General features: G+C 36.9%; 1 protein-coding gene across 1 annotated transcript in view; it reads left to right on the top strand.

Annotated features, from left to right (window-relative positions):
• Window positions 1-503: 503 nt before the first annotated feature.
• LOC149196939 (uncharacterized) overlaps window positions 504-13,512 on the top strand; it is a 64,446-nt gene continuing 51,437 nt past the window's right edge. The window contains exons 1-8 of the mRNA XM_089405690.1: window positions 504-578; window positions 815-1,028; window positions 7,735-8,005; window positions 9,314-9,555; window positions 9,645-9,769; window positions 11,792-12,028; window positions 12,133-12,340; window positions 12,441-12,513. Of these exons, the coding sequence (XP_089261816.1) occupies window positions 933-1,028; window positions 7,735-8,005; window positions 9,314-9,555; window positions 9,645-9,769; window positions 11,792-12,028; window positions 12,133-12,340; window positions 12,441-12,513 (1,252 nt within the window). The 5' untranslated portion in view covers window positions 504-578; window positions 815-932. The remainder of the gene's footprint in view (window positions 579-814; window positions 1,029-7,734; window positions 8,006-9,313; window positions 9,556-9,644; window positions 9,770-11,791; window positions 12,029-12,132; window positions 12,341-12,440; window positions 12,514-13,512) is intronic.

The raw sequence follows: 13,512 nt of genomic DNA, 5'->3' as shown, positions 1-13,512 counted from the left end.
CATACTACTAAGATTAGACCACCCAAACTTTTAAAACCAAATCTCCACACATAACCATTAAAACATGCCCCTAAAATTAATAATCAACTTGCCATTTAAAATAATAAACATTATCGGACATTTCAAAAACCTGTCATATATGATACTAACATTGTGCCCACTTTGTTTTCTCAACCACGCACCGCCATATGGCATGCATGAAGCCCACGATTTTAAACGCAAATAGTAAACCCACTAGCCAATTGCAGCAACGTAAACGTTTCGCTGGCGAAAATGAAGCTAGGCTCTGTAATCTCTAAATAAACGCTGGAATCTTCCCAGTTTGAGATTCGTCGAAAATTGTATGGCGGGCTGCTTTTTCACGGTTCGTGGGAACGTGTGGACGATGTCAAAGAAGTTTGCGAGGCATGCAAACAGGGTGGCCAACACGTATGAGAGTAACAACAGGTGTGTGTCGGATTAAATTGCAAAGAACACATCACGACTTTTAAAAATTGGAGTGGACACATTTACAGAACCTGTTGGGCTTTGTTCGGTCGGGCTTCTTCTTCGCTACGAATCAGTTCAGAGAACGAACGGTAAACTTCGTGCCTCATATTGCAGAATGCTGTCCTAATTTGTTGTTGTTGTTTTCAGCATAATGCATATTGCTGTTATGAGTAATACTTAGCTGTTTTTTTCATTAGGGTGGATTTTGGTAATTCTCTCTTTTCCACTTTTAGATTTGAAGAAGTTGAAAAGAATTAATCGGCGAAGAAATTTTAGGACTCTTCCCGAGCATGGCCTGCTTCATGAATCTGCTCTCCTTTTCTAGGATTCCAGTATCCCCGAAGACACGGATTTCATTTATAATTTCAGGCAGTTTGAGAAGTACAGTCGATAACAGTTGCCACGCTCTTCAGAATTCCTCCTCTTGCTCAGTGAAGAAATTAATGCCCGTTCTTCTATTCTCAAAATGGACAGCGTTAATTAGCCCGCGAAGCAGGCCATTTAGAGTCTCTTGCATTGATCCCTGTACACAATTTCCGGTACTTGTGCTTTTTAAGGGGAAAACTGTTTTTTTTTCTTTTCTTTTTCTGCCAAAACTGTATTCAAGTCATATTGTATTAGGTATTCTACTACGAGAAGAGTTGACAACTTAGAAGTTCATACAAATTTGAACTTGTATATTGAAACTATTATTTAAAACAATTTATGCAAATCAAACTTGTTGCCTCCATCTCCTCACTTCTTTGCTCGATGATGTTGCCAAACACCTGAGATTAATTTTTTTCTTTAAATCACTTCAAACCAAAATCTAGTCCAGCATTGAAAGGCTTAACTTTACCATTTACTCCTTTCTATGAATACCAGTAAACCTTTGGCATATTAGCAAGCTATAGAGAGTGCTTCCCATCTCCTTTATTTTTTTCCTTGAATACTAAAAGCCTAGAGTGCTTCCCATCTAGGCTTGGTTTCCATATCTTGAACATTGGAAGAATTATATTACAAATAGAAACATAGAATTTACATATTCCTTAGTACATTTTGTGTCTTTTACAGTGCATGTGGACATAGCCTGTCTCCATTTTGCTACTGAAGTTCAAATCCCCGGGCAAATAGTTTCCTCCTCACTGGGCATTGCCAGTGGCAGGCCTGGAATTTGACGTCCCACAGGACGTATTTTTGATTTCAAAACGTATTTGACGGCAGGGAAAAATTCTTCCACGTCAGATTAGACGTGTGGTATACGTTTCCAACCCGTCGTTTTGACGTCTAATTTCATGGAGAAAACGTAAAAATCTATAATATGTGTAATGGGAGTATGGGAGTCTGGGACCACCGGACCAGTAGTGCTGCAGTAGTACGCAGTTTAAAATAAAAGCCTTTAACTGCATCACCATCCCACTGCGTACTACAGGGTACTTACCATTGATTATCTAGCGACAATCTGCCGCTCAAATTTAATACGAGACTTGCAATTTGCAAATTGCAATCCACTGCAATCTGCTAGTCACTAGTGCCACAGTGCGTATTCCTCCAGGCTCTGGTGAAGCTCAGGTTCCAGTCTCGGAGGGTTCCTTGTTAAGGATTGCCAGCGATCTTGGATACCAATTACAGTGAGGAGTTCAGATGTGGATGTCAAGCTATAAACAAAAAACCAGCAAACAAGGTAAGTACATTCTGTTTTGTAAAAAGAATGCATGCCTCGACAGTTAATGTGATAAATTTAACAGGTAGGATTGTTCCATCTAAACATAAAGCAGGCATATCATCTGACCAAAAACAAATATTATAAAACCATTTTCTGGTAATCTTGTTTTTAAATTCCCTTACGTTGTAGGATATAAATTGTATTTGAGTACCCAAATACGAGTGCTCTGTTTCCTGAACTTCATCAATCTTATCCCAGTGCCAACCATTTCCAATCTCCAAGTAGGCTGCCATTGCACATTTAACTGACTACATTTCTTCAAACTCTGCTCGGATCTGAATGAATCAGAGCAAATTACTGGTATATATAGATACCAATATATTCTAATTGGTAATATTCATTTTTTTTTAATATAGACCAGGCTTTTGGGCATGCTGGGACTGTGTTCTCGCATAGGCAACAGTAGGCAGGGCTTTCATGGCCGACTTATCTAAACCATTACAGTGAGGCACTTCCTCTGCAACATCCCCTGAAGACCTTGATGCAATCATCTGACTACAGTGAAGTGCCCATTTAACAATGAAATTTATACATAGTGCGGCCCGTGGATATTTGTCCATTCAGTTTTCTATTCCACATAAAAGATAAAGCTAATGCGTCCCCTCGGTATATAAAAAAATATACAAGCAGCCAAACATGTTAGGTGTTGGATAAGTGAAAGCCATGATGACTCACATTAAAAAATTATGCTCTTTGGTGTTGGATGATTGCAAGCCACGATGACTCACAAATATGCTCTTTTTGCGCTCACTACTTAAAGTTGATGTTTAATCAATTTTAAAATACAAATCAGGAGTTAAAGAAATAAGCTTTGCTTCTCACTGAAGGGACTTCGAAATTCGGAACCAGATTTGGTTGAAGCTTTTTGGACACCTGTGCCTGCCACATGGGGAGGCAAATTACCAGAGACAAAATTCTGTTATGGGTAGCCGCGTATTATAATTTATGACCTTTAAAGTTCCCAACTTCCCACACTCCCGTTCACTTTAATGTAGAGCGTGGAGCCTGTAAATTACCACCTTGGATTTTAGCAAGCGAATTCATTAACATGGCAACCATAGCAATTGACAAAATTAGGGTACAGTGGTTGCGGCATGTGTTAACTACGGATTAAATGGTCACCCTCCAGTGATAACTGCCGCTTAGATGATTACTTGCACTTGATGACTGAATGCAAGTTGCAACGCAATTAAACTGATAGGTTATAGGTTCTAATTTCCTACTCAACCTTCGAAAGAGGCACAAATTGATTAGCTTTTATCATAGGGGAGCACAAGTTCATGCCTAATCCTGTAGAGCCACCCATCAATTTTCTCAATTAGGGTGACAATTCTTCCAGGCTCATTAATGCCTAATCCTGTAGAGCCACCCGTCAATTTTCTCAATTAGGGTGACAATTCTTCCAGGCTCATTAATGGTAACACATCTTTTGAAAGTCACGGTATTTCTTCCTTACGATTCTTATCGTTCTCATCATTGCGTCTCTATTTCAAAGGATCCTTTTGAGCAGCGGTCATATGTATGCTCGGTACTAGGTTTTTTGAATAAACAGTAAACATGCCTAAAACGCTGAATGGAAATCACAGTAAACATGCTTGAAATGTCGAATGGAAATCACTTGAAATCTCTGTCTTCGCAATCCTTGGGATGTAGGGAGTCTCTTATCAATTCCTTTGGTCTAAGATAGCTCATAATTTGAATTTCCTTTTATCGATTCCTTTGGTCTAAGATATCTTTATTATGATATAAGACGCATAATTTAAATTGTCCTTTATCTTATTGGAACTGAAAGCCGCTAAATTCCTGCCGTCTAAGATGTTGTTTACTACGAATAATGTAAATTATTTATTAGTGTGGAGTAAAGGACATGAAGAAATTGATGCAATGTAAGGGGAAATTAACCGAACCTGGAAACATAAAAAATAATCAAGTCGGGCATTCGTTTGAATAGCTAAAGAAATTAAGGGAAAGAAAAGCGTTTGAATTGGCATGGGATCCCAATTGGCATGGTGGAAATTCCGAAAGATAATCTAGTTCTTTGCATAACAAATACCACTTATATTAAAAGTAGTGTGATAGAATCATGGAATAATTGTAATATAATTAATCGCTGTGTAACATGGACACTTAAGGTGTGCAACACTATATATGGTTGGAAAGTATGGTGGTTTCATTGAGGATATTGGGAGTATTTATGTCTAGGTCACATGTGGATGTTACATGTTAACTTGGGGTAAGGTTGTAATTTTGGTTGTAGTGACTCATTTTTTTTTTGGTGAAAACGGTTATTTTTTGGTTCTCCTATAAAATTGATTATTGGGCATTAAAAATTGTGATTGGTGTATCTGATGTCTTTCTTGTAATAAGATCTCCTTGGTAGAGTTATTACCCAGATGTTTTAATGTAGCTCATTTTCTATGTGGTGTCCCATTATTCTTCTTCTATTAATGGTTGAGAAAAGGTCAAATTAGAAAAATGTATAGTATTTGTTAGGCTTTTGCAGCTCGTTATATTTTCAATATGCTTGTTTAGCATGAAGGTATTTTATAGAAATATTGGTGTTTAGCTTGAAGGTATTTCATCTAAATATTGAATTTAACATGTTAGTCAACTAATTTCATTATATACACAATAGTTAGAAAGGACTTGATAAAGAATTTGAGAGATGATTTGTTTTAAGTATTAAAGTCATTGATGTATTAAAAAAGTCCCCTCCTTTATACATCTTACTAGAAACAAAATCAAAATATATATCAATTATTGCAACATGTATTATTTTTCTCCAAAAAAAAAAATCATTATATTTCATATTGAAATATATGTTGTGTTGACTCTTAGGTCCTAAAAAAAAAAAAACTAGTTCATTAGACCATATAATTAGGAAATCAAAACATACTCAGCTACCATTAGAGCAGTTTAACTGTAACAAATAAACCTCATAATGTGTTATATCAAAAGTATGATTGTATGTTATATCGAAACAAATAAACCTCATACTGTGTCATATCAAAATTATGGTTGTATGCTATATCGAAACACATATGCTAAGTTGGGAAAAAATAAGGCACTCTTTAAAGGAGATTAATGAAAGTTGAAATGCAAGAGTAGCTGACACCCACAAATTTGGGTAGAACGTAAAATGAAGGGCATGAAAAATGCAAAAACGTCATTAAATTTTCATTTGACGGGCATAGGGGATTTGAAATTCCAGGCCTGGCCAGTGGTAATGACTAGCTGGGTGCCCGTGTGTTACAGTGCATGTGGTCTTCGCCATACAACACTTTTAGTTTGTGAATCAAAGGTAACGCATTTGCGGTGTTGGATAGGACCTTTGGTACTTTCATGATCTATCCAACCTCCCTGGAAGCACCCCTGGAGGTGCGGGTGCGGGTCAGGGTCCGCTGGAGGTACCCGACTCAATGGCAATGGGCTTAATATGCTTTTTCCTCCATGGTGTGTCCCCAAGTCTCCCACTTCATGGGAATGAGCATTTTCCTCCGGGCCGTGTCTCCTGGAAAGTTTGACAACTTGTCTAGAATCCCGTTCTTGGTTTGTCTAATCTATCTGAATTCTATATCTTGGAAGCAATACTGATACTTGTGAATCAGTTGGTCAGGCCCACTAAGTTCATGTTTACCTCCCTTTGCTTCTGCTCTGAAGTTTGTGAGGGTTGTGACAGGATGGTGATAATAACCCGGAAGAGGCTGGTAGGATTCATGAAATTCCCTGACAGGATGCTGACAAGCCTGCCATAATGTCTCACAAATAACATACATAGGCCCACTCTATTATCTAGGTACTTTTGGACACACCTTTTTATTATTTTTTTATTTGCTAAGCCCCTTATAGGTTATCGGGATAGTTTTATCCCGATAGTTTAATTGTGACTCGGTTGCTCAGGGGCACTAATTCCAAGTTTACCTCCCTTTTGCTTCTGCTCTGAAGTTTGTGAGTGTTGTGACAGGATGGTTATAATAACATGGAAGAGGCTAGTAGGATTCATGAAATTTCCTGACAGGACGCTGACAAGTCTGTCATAATGTCTCACTAATTACATACATTACATACATAAGCCCACCCTATTATCTTGGTATTTTTGGACATACCTTTTTATTATTTTATTATTGGTTTTTTAAAACCTGTCTATTATCTTGGTGTTTGTGGACATATTTTTTATTATTTTCTTAAACCACTACATTATCTTGGTGTTTTTGGATATGACCGACCCCTACCTCTCCGCTCGCCTCCCCTCCCATTAGATATGACCTACCCCTACCACTCCCCTCTCCTCCCTTCCCCCCTTCCCATGAGATATGACCTACCTCTACCCTTCCCTTCCCTCTCTTGAGATCCGATCCCCTCCCATGACATATGACCTACCTCTACCCTTCCCTCCCCTCTCTTGAGATTTGAAAGAATCTTATCCCTCTCTTGATATTTGTGAATCTCGTCCCATGAGGATTAAACCTCGCACCAACCAAACAAACAACTCCCATCACCTCCCCTCCCATGAGATATGCCTACCTCTACCCTTCCATTCCCTCTCTTGAAATCCCATCCCCTCCCATGACATATGACTTACCTCTCCCCTTCCCTCCCCTCTCCTCTCTTGAGATTTGAAAGATGGGGAATCCCATCGCTTTCCTGATATTTGTGAATCTCTCCTTTCTCATCCCTCTCTCCTTTCTCATCCCTCTCTCTATATTTGTGAATCTCATATTGTGAATCTCCTCCATGAATCTCCTTCCATGAGGATTAAACCTCACACCCACCAACCAAACAAACAAAACAATATAAACGAACCAAGTAAACAAAATATTATTAATATCAATCCCTGTGCAGGGACTAAACCTCACACAAACCAATAGATCCATCCATCCACACCTTATGGATTATACCTCACACTCACACAAACCAGTAACACAAACCAATAAATCTACACAATAAACCAATGAATTATACCTCACACTCACACAAACCAGTGACACAAACCAATAAATCTACACAAATCTACACCTTATGGATTATACTTTTTTATATTATCTACACCTTATGGATTATGGATTATACCGTTTTATTATCTTATTTCAATATTGTTGTATCAAGGTGGTTATGTGTTTTCTTTTTTTGAGGTTATTTGGTTGTGTTTTCTATACTCTTGTAGATTAAGCCCTCAAGGATTTTCCTAGGGAGTGTATTACAGGTATGTAAACTAAGTCCGCAGTTCACAAATCTCTATAGACTAAACCCTGAAATCCCTCTTTAGAGAGAAACTAGCTCCGCAGTTCACAAATTTCTAGACTAAACCCTCAAATCCCTCTTCAGAGGGAAGTTTCAGAAACATTTCCCAAGGGATTTCATATGTTAGTTTTACGTCTGGTATATTACGAAGTTACAAAGTTTTTAATATATTTTTGAAATATTAAAGGCTCATGCAGGCGTTTGATTGGTTCCATGCTCTTAGCCAAACACAAAAGAAGTAAACGTTTGCTTTGGTCATTGGACTACACTTATTAAGCTCTGACAACTAATGGCTGCAGGGAAGTTTTATCAGCAAAGCAAGTTTCGCATCAATGGCAGGAGGATCAGCAGCCGATATAGAAAAGGAGTTCAGAGCTCAGGCTGGCGGTATACCTGGACTAAGGCACACTGTTTGGGATCAGCAGGATTTGACACCGAAATTCCCTAAAATTGAAAAAGATGAAAGTGCTGATGTCGTTGTAGTCGGGGCTGGTATAGCAGGATTAAGTGTGGCTTACAATCTTGTTAGAGAAGGCAAAAGTGTTGTCGTCCTCGAATCTAGGACCCGAGGTGTGTTTACATTTATTTATTTTTTCAATTTTTGTTTTTATGTTATGATTATATAGTTGTTCTAACAAATTATATATACAAACTAAATTGGCCAGCAGAATTCTTTTCCAAAAGTTCATCTTACCATATTATACATTTGTTAAGATAAATTATACATTTGTTAGGACAAATTAAATTCGCAAACTCACTTTTTTTCCAAAAGTTTATCTTACCAAATTATATATTTGTTAGAACAAATTAAATTCATTAACAGAATTCTTTTCCAAAAGTTCATCCTACCATATTTACCATATTTGTGTTTTTGTTAGGATTATACATTTATCAAAGATAAATTATACATTAACTTATACATTTGTTAAGATAAATTATATATTTGTCCAGACAAATTAAATTCGCAAACACACTTCTTTTCCAAAAATTCATCTTACCATATTTCTTTAGCAAACATAATTCTTTTCCAAAAGTTTTACCATATTTGTGTTTTTGTTATAATTATACATTTATTAAGATAAATTATACATTTGTTATAGTAAATTATATATTTATTAGGACAAATTAAATTCGCAATCACACTTCTTTTCCAAAATTTCATCTTACCATATTTGTTTACCAAACACAATTCTTTTCCAAAAGTTTTTTTTTTTAACCACATGGTGAATCGGTAACTGGGAGGCCTAATCTATGGGAGACCAAAGATAAAGTTTTTTTTTTTTTAACCACATGGTGAATCTGTAACTGCCAGGCCTAATCTATGGGAGACCAAAGATCAAACCTTATAGCTGCCACTATAACACCGAGAGCATTTCTTCCCCTCAAAGCCTGAGCACAACGAAAAAGAAGGTCCTGAAAGCTCTAGAAGGTTTTGGTGTTGCTTATATTTTACAAGAGATTTTGGTGTTGCTTATATTTTACAAGAGATGCTTACTTCATATCTGACCATAAGAGATGCTTACTTCATATCTGACCATATTAAAACTCGTAATGAAGTACTTGGTGCGACCATATTAGAACTCGTAATGAAGTACTTGGTGCCATTCTCACTGGAGGGTTTATCTTACCATATTTGTTTTTTGTTATGATTATACATTAGTTAAAATAAATTATATATTTGTTAGGGCAAATTAAATTCATAAACACACTTTTTTTTCCAAACATTCATATTAAAATATAAATGAATAACTATGAAAATCTACATACGATTATATTCCAAATAGTATTTATTTTCCAAAAAAATCATATTACAATATAAATTAATAACTATGAAAATCTACATAAGATTATATTCTGAATAATATTTTTGATGAGCAGGCAGTGGCCAAACTGGGAGGAGCACGGCGCATATTATGCTATGGTTCGACGACTTCTATTACAGGATAGAGAATGACCATGGTCTGGAAATAGCCAAACTTGCTGCAGATAGTCACAAAAAGGCTATCGAGTTTGTAGAGAACACGATCAAGGAAGAGGGAATTGACTGCCATTTCTGTCGACTCGATGGCTACCTTTTCTCCCACGATGATTCTGCGGGAGCCATGGATGTTATTCTCAAGGTTGGGTTTGCGGCTTTAGTTTCAGCCCTGATAGCATCCTGTACGTACTTTTACAGAATTTTGAATCTTGATTATTTTGGGTTGCACAGGAATACGAAGCTTGTAAAAGAGTAGGCCTTGATGTCAGCATTGCGGATCTAGGAGATGAACCTGCCCACGGCAAAGCTGGGAAGTCGATTCGTTTTCCGGGTTCTGCTGATTTTCATCCTCTCCTGTAACTATTAACAACTCGAAATTTTCACTTCGATAACTGCTTTTATCTTCACGAAACGTGTTTTCAAATTTCTTGCTTCTGTTATATCATTCTCAGGGTTAAAACTTAAGATGTCTTATTAAAAAGTTCTACATGTTAAGAACATGTATATCATCATTAAAATGTACAAAGTTCATGTATCTTGATTATCAGATAAAAAAACGCCTTCCTGCTTCTACTCCTATTGAGTTAGTAATCTTACTAAATAGACAACATTACGTTATGTAATCCCACTAAATACAATGGGCTCTTAGGGAGCAGACATGTCATAACTCAGGAATGGGCGAATGGGCTCTTAGGGAGCAGACATGTCATAACTCAGGAATTGGAACTTGGTGGGGAGGATGACAACAATCTGTCCCCACCACTTGACCTACAGACACTTGACTGTTGAGTTGGATTGTTATCATCCTCTCTACTCAGTTTTTATTCTCGAGATATGACATGTCATTGTTATCATCCTCTCTACTCCGTTTCTATTCTCGAGTTATGACATGTCTTTCCCCTGGGAGCCTCTCGTAACCATGACTATTTAAGGAGATTACCTCCTGGATTTCTCAGTAGTAGCGTGCCAAAGAAGGTGATCTTTTTGGAAAAAATAAATTATATATTCAAATCCACATTCAAATTCAAAGGCATAGAGTATCTACTTTGCAAAGCCAGTTAAGAACATTTTCACATTTTAAGAACATTTTCACATTTTCTCATCATGTACTTTTTAATAGTTAAGAATACTCCTCTTGATAAAAAGGTCACATGTTCAAATCCAAAGTTATAAAAAGGTCACATATTCAAATCCAAAGCTATTTAACCTGGTTTCAAATTCAGATCCAGGGAGGTCAATATCCAAAGCTATTTAACCTCAAATCCAAAGCTATTTAACCTGGTTTCAAATTCAGATCCAGGGAGGTCAATCTCCCATTTCCACAGAAATGGGTGGAAATGGGTCTCTTGATTGCAAAACTAGTCTCATACACCAATGTGATGTCCCAATGTGATGTCTTTCTCCATTCAAGAGAGTCTTATTAACCTATTAAGCACTCAGGCATTAACCTATTAAGCACAAAAGCTCTAAGACTTTCCATCTAGTAATTGAAAGCAAAAACCTCTCTATCTGGGAGTGAAAAAAAGGACTTCTCTGCCTGATCTGTAAAATAACTGGCTTGTCTCAGACTTCTCCACCTGACTGCACAGAGAGCAACAGGTCTGTGGTGAAAGCTTGTGTGTGTGGGGGTGTACATGCCCACGTCAATAAGACTTTTCCACCCAATCTATAGGGCACCTCATTTGTGTAGTTTGTCATCTCGTTTGTTTTCGATCAAATCGATTTCCAGTCTTAAGTCTGGTATTTAAGCACCTGATCTATCTCAAGTCAAGTTGGGTATCTAAGCACGTGATGGAGCCTTCGGTATCTAAGCATTTGATGGAGTGGAGCCTTGGCACCAAGGACAATCGTGGTGTCAGAATGCATTTAAAGCACTGTCAGAATGGTTTTTAAGCACTTGATCTATCTCAAGTTCAGTTGGGTATCTAAGCACTTGTCTGATGGACGCTTGAACAATTCTGGAGTCAGAATATTTTTTAACCACATGAGATTGCCAGAATGCTTTATAAGCACTTGACCAAGCCTTGCACAATTCTTTCTGTTTTCAGAATTTTTTCATTAATAAAAATTATTCTTTCATACAAATCTGAGATTGGAATGGCTTAGAATCAACCTATCTTTAAAAAAAGATTTTTTTCATTAATAAGAATTATTCTTTCATCCAAATCTGAGATTGGAATGGCTGAGGATCAACCTCATCTTTCGAGAAAAGAAAAAGAATAAAAACACCCAATTTTTCAGCATGTATTTTCACACCGCGTATTGTTTGTGTTTAGATTTGCTTTGATCTTTCTAGGTGTTGTGCTGTGCAGGTCTAGAGAGCACCCTGTTTGTTGCAATATAATTAATTTGTTTGATATAATGTATGCATGATTTAGGTATGTCAAGGGATTGGCTGATGCCATAGTCAGAAGAGGAGGCAAAATATATGAGCAGAGTCCCGTGTTCAAGACAGAACAAAATAAAGTTTCAACAACAGACGGGGTCACAGTATCTGCCCATGCAGTTGTAATGGCCACCAATTCTCCTCTCAGTCACAATTTGGCAGTCCATGCACGCCAGACAGCATATCGAACCTATGTAGTTGGATTTAAAGTTCCCAGGGGCTCTGTTAAGTATGTCAACCCATGCTCTCTATCGATGCATTCATTTACTAGCCTTGATTCTTTTCTGTTCAAATTGTTGAGTTTAATAATATTGTTGAATTGGTACTGAGCAGAAAAGCCAACTGGTGGGATACAGCTGATCCTTATCACTATGTCAGACTAGAAGCAAAGCCAGACTATGACGTTCTGATAGTTGGGGGAGAGGACACCGATGGTGGCATGAAGCCTTCTGATTTCCCTGATCCTTATTCTGCTCTTGCGAAATGGACGCGACAGAGGTGGACCACTGCAGGGGAGGTCTTGTATAAGTGGACAGGCCAGGTATGTGCTTATTCCTACTAGATTCATTAAAATTGAAAACTTGTATCTTGAGCATATCTTTTGAATTGACATATTTATGTTCTTTTACCTGTGTCTGCAGTGGTATGATCCGGTAGATTATCTCTACCACATTGGACTTAACCCTGTTCAACGGGACCATTATCTTATAACAGGTTTTATTTCCTTTCCAATCAAAACCCATCTTGTTTTTAAATAAAAGAAAGATGAGCCTAGAATATTACAAATTGGAGATTGATTGATTGATTAATGAGCCCCCGTTTTTCAATCCTCTCATCACGAGAGAGCTGAACATGAGAGGAGTGAACAATATTTAAGCACTGAAGTGATCCACAGAAAGAAAACAAGGAAAAAGCAAAACTTTAGCTACTTAAAAAAATCAGGGTAAAATTGATCTCTCAGTTTAGATCTATTAGTTTATTTTTCCCCTATGGGTTTGTTAGTTTAATGTTTTTAAATCTTTTTATAACTTTTAAAGACGGAGGGGATGACCATATAACTATTTTAACCTTTAACACTCATAGGCTATGAATATGGAGTGGATGACCTATCCCCACAAGTGATTATTTAACCTATATTCCTCCCATCCTTTAACCTATATTCCTCCCGTCCCTTTGAAGAGGGGATGCCCATCACCATATAACTATAATTATTGCAATATTTCCCGTCCCTGTGAAGAGGGGATGCCCATCACCATATAACTATAATTATTGCAATATTTTTTATCTTATACCTATTTTTTTTAATATAATTAAAGGATGATAATGTTGGAGGAGACAACATGGCTAGTATTTTTAGCTTTTTAATGTAATGAAAGGATGATAATGTTGGCTTGGAGAGCCAACATGGCTATATTGTTAATGACTATTTAATGTAAATAATTATTTTGATTTAATTATAAAACTTTTAGTTTAATTATAAAACTTTTAAAACTAAAGAAGAAAGACATGCCTATATAAAGGGATAGATGATCCCTATATAAAGGGATAGATGAGATGATGCCTAATAGATGATGCCTATATAAAGGGATAGATGATAATGTTGGCTTGGAGAACCAACATGGCTATATTGTTTATATAGATGATAATGTTGGCTTGGAGAGCCAACATGGCTATATTGTTAATGAGTATTTGATGTAAATAATTATTTTGATT

This window comes from Pinus tabuliformis, chromosome 2_2, assembly GCF_031772625.1.
Source record: "Pinus tabuliformis cultivar Carrire ecotype Pingquan chromosome 2_2, CPIR1, whole genome shotgun sequence".
Lineage (NCBI taxonomy): Eukaryota > Viridiplantae > Streptophyta > Pinopsida > Pinales > Pinaceae > Pinus > Pinus tabuliformis.
This window is presented reverse-complemented; position numbering and strand designations above follow the sequence as displayed.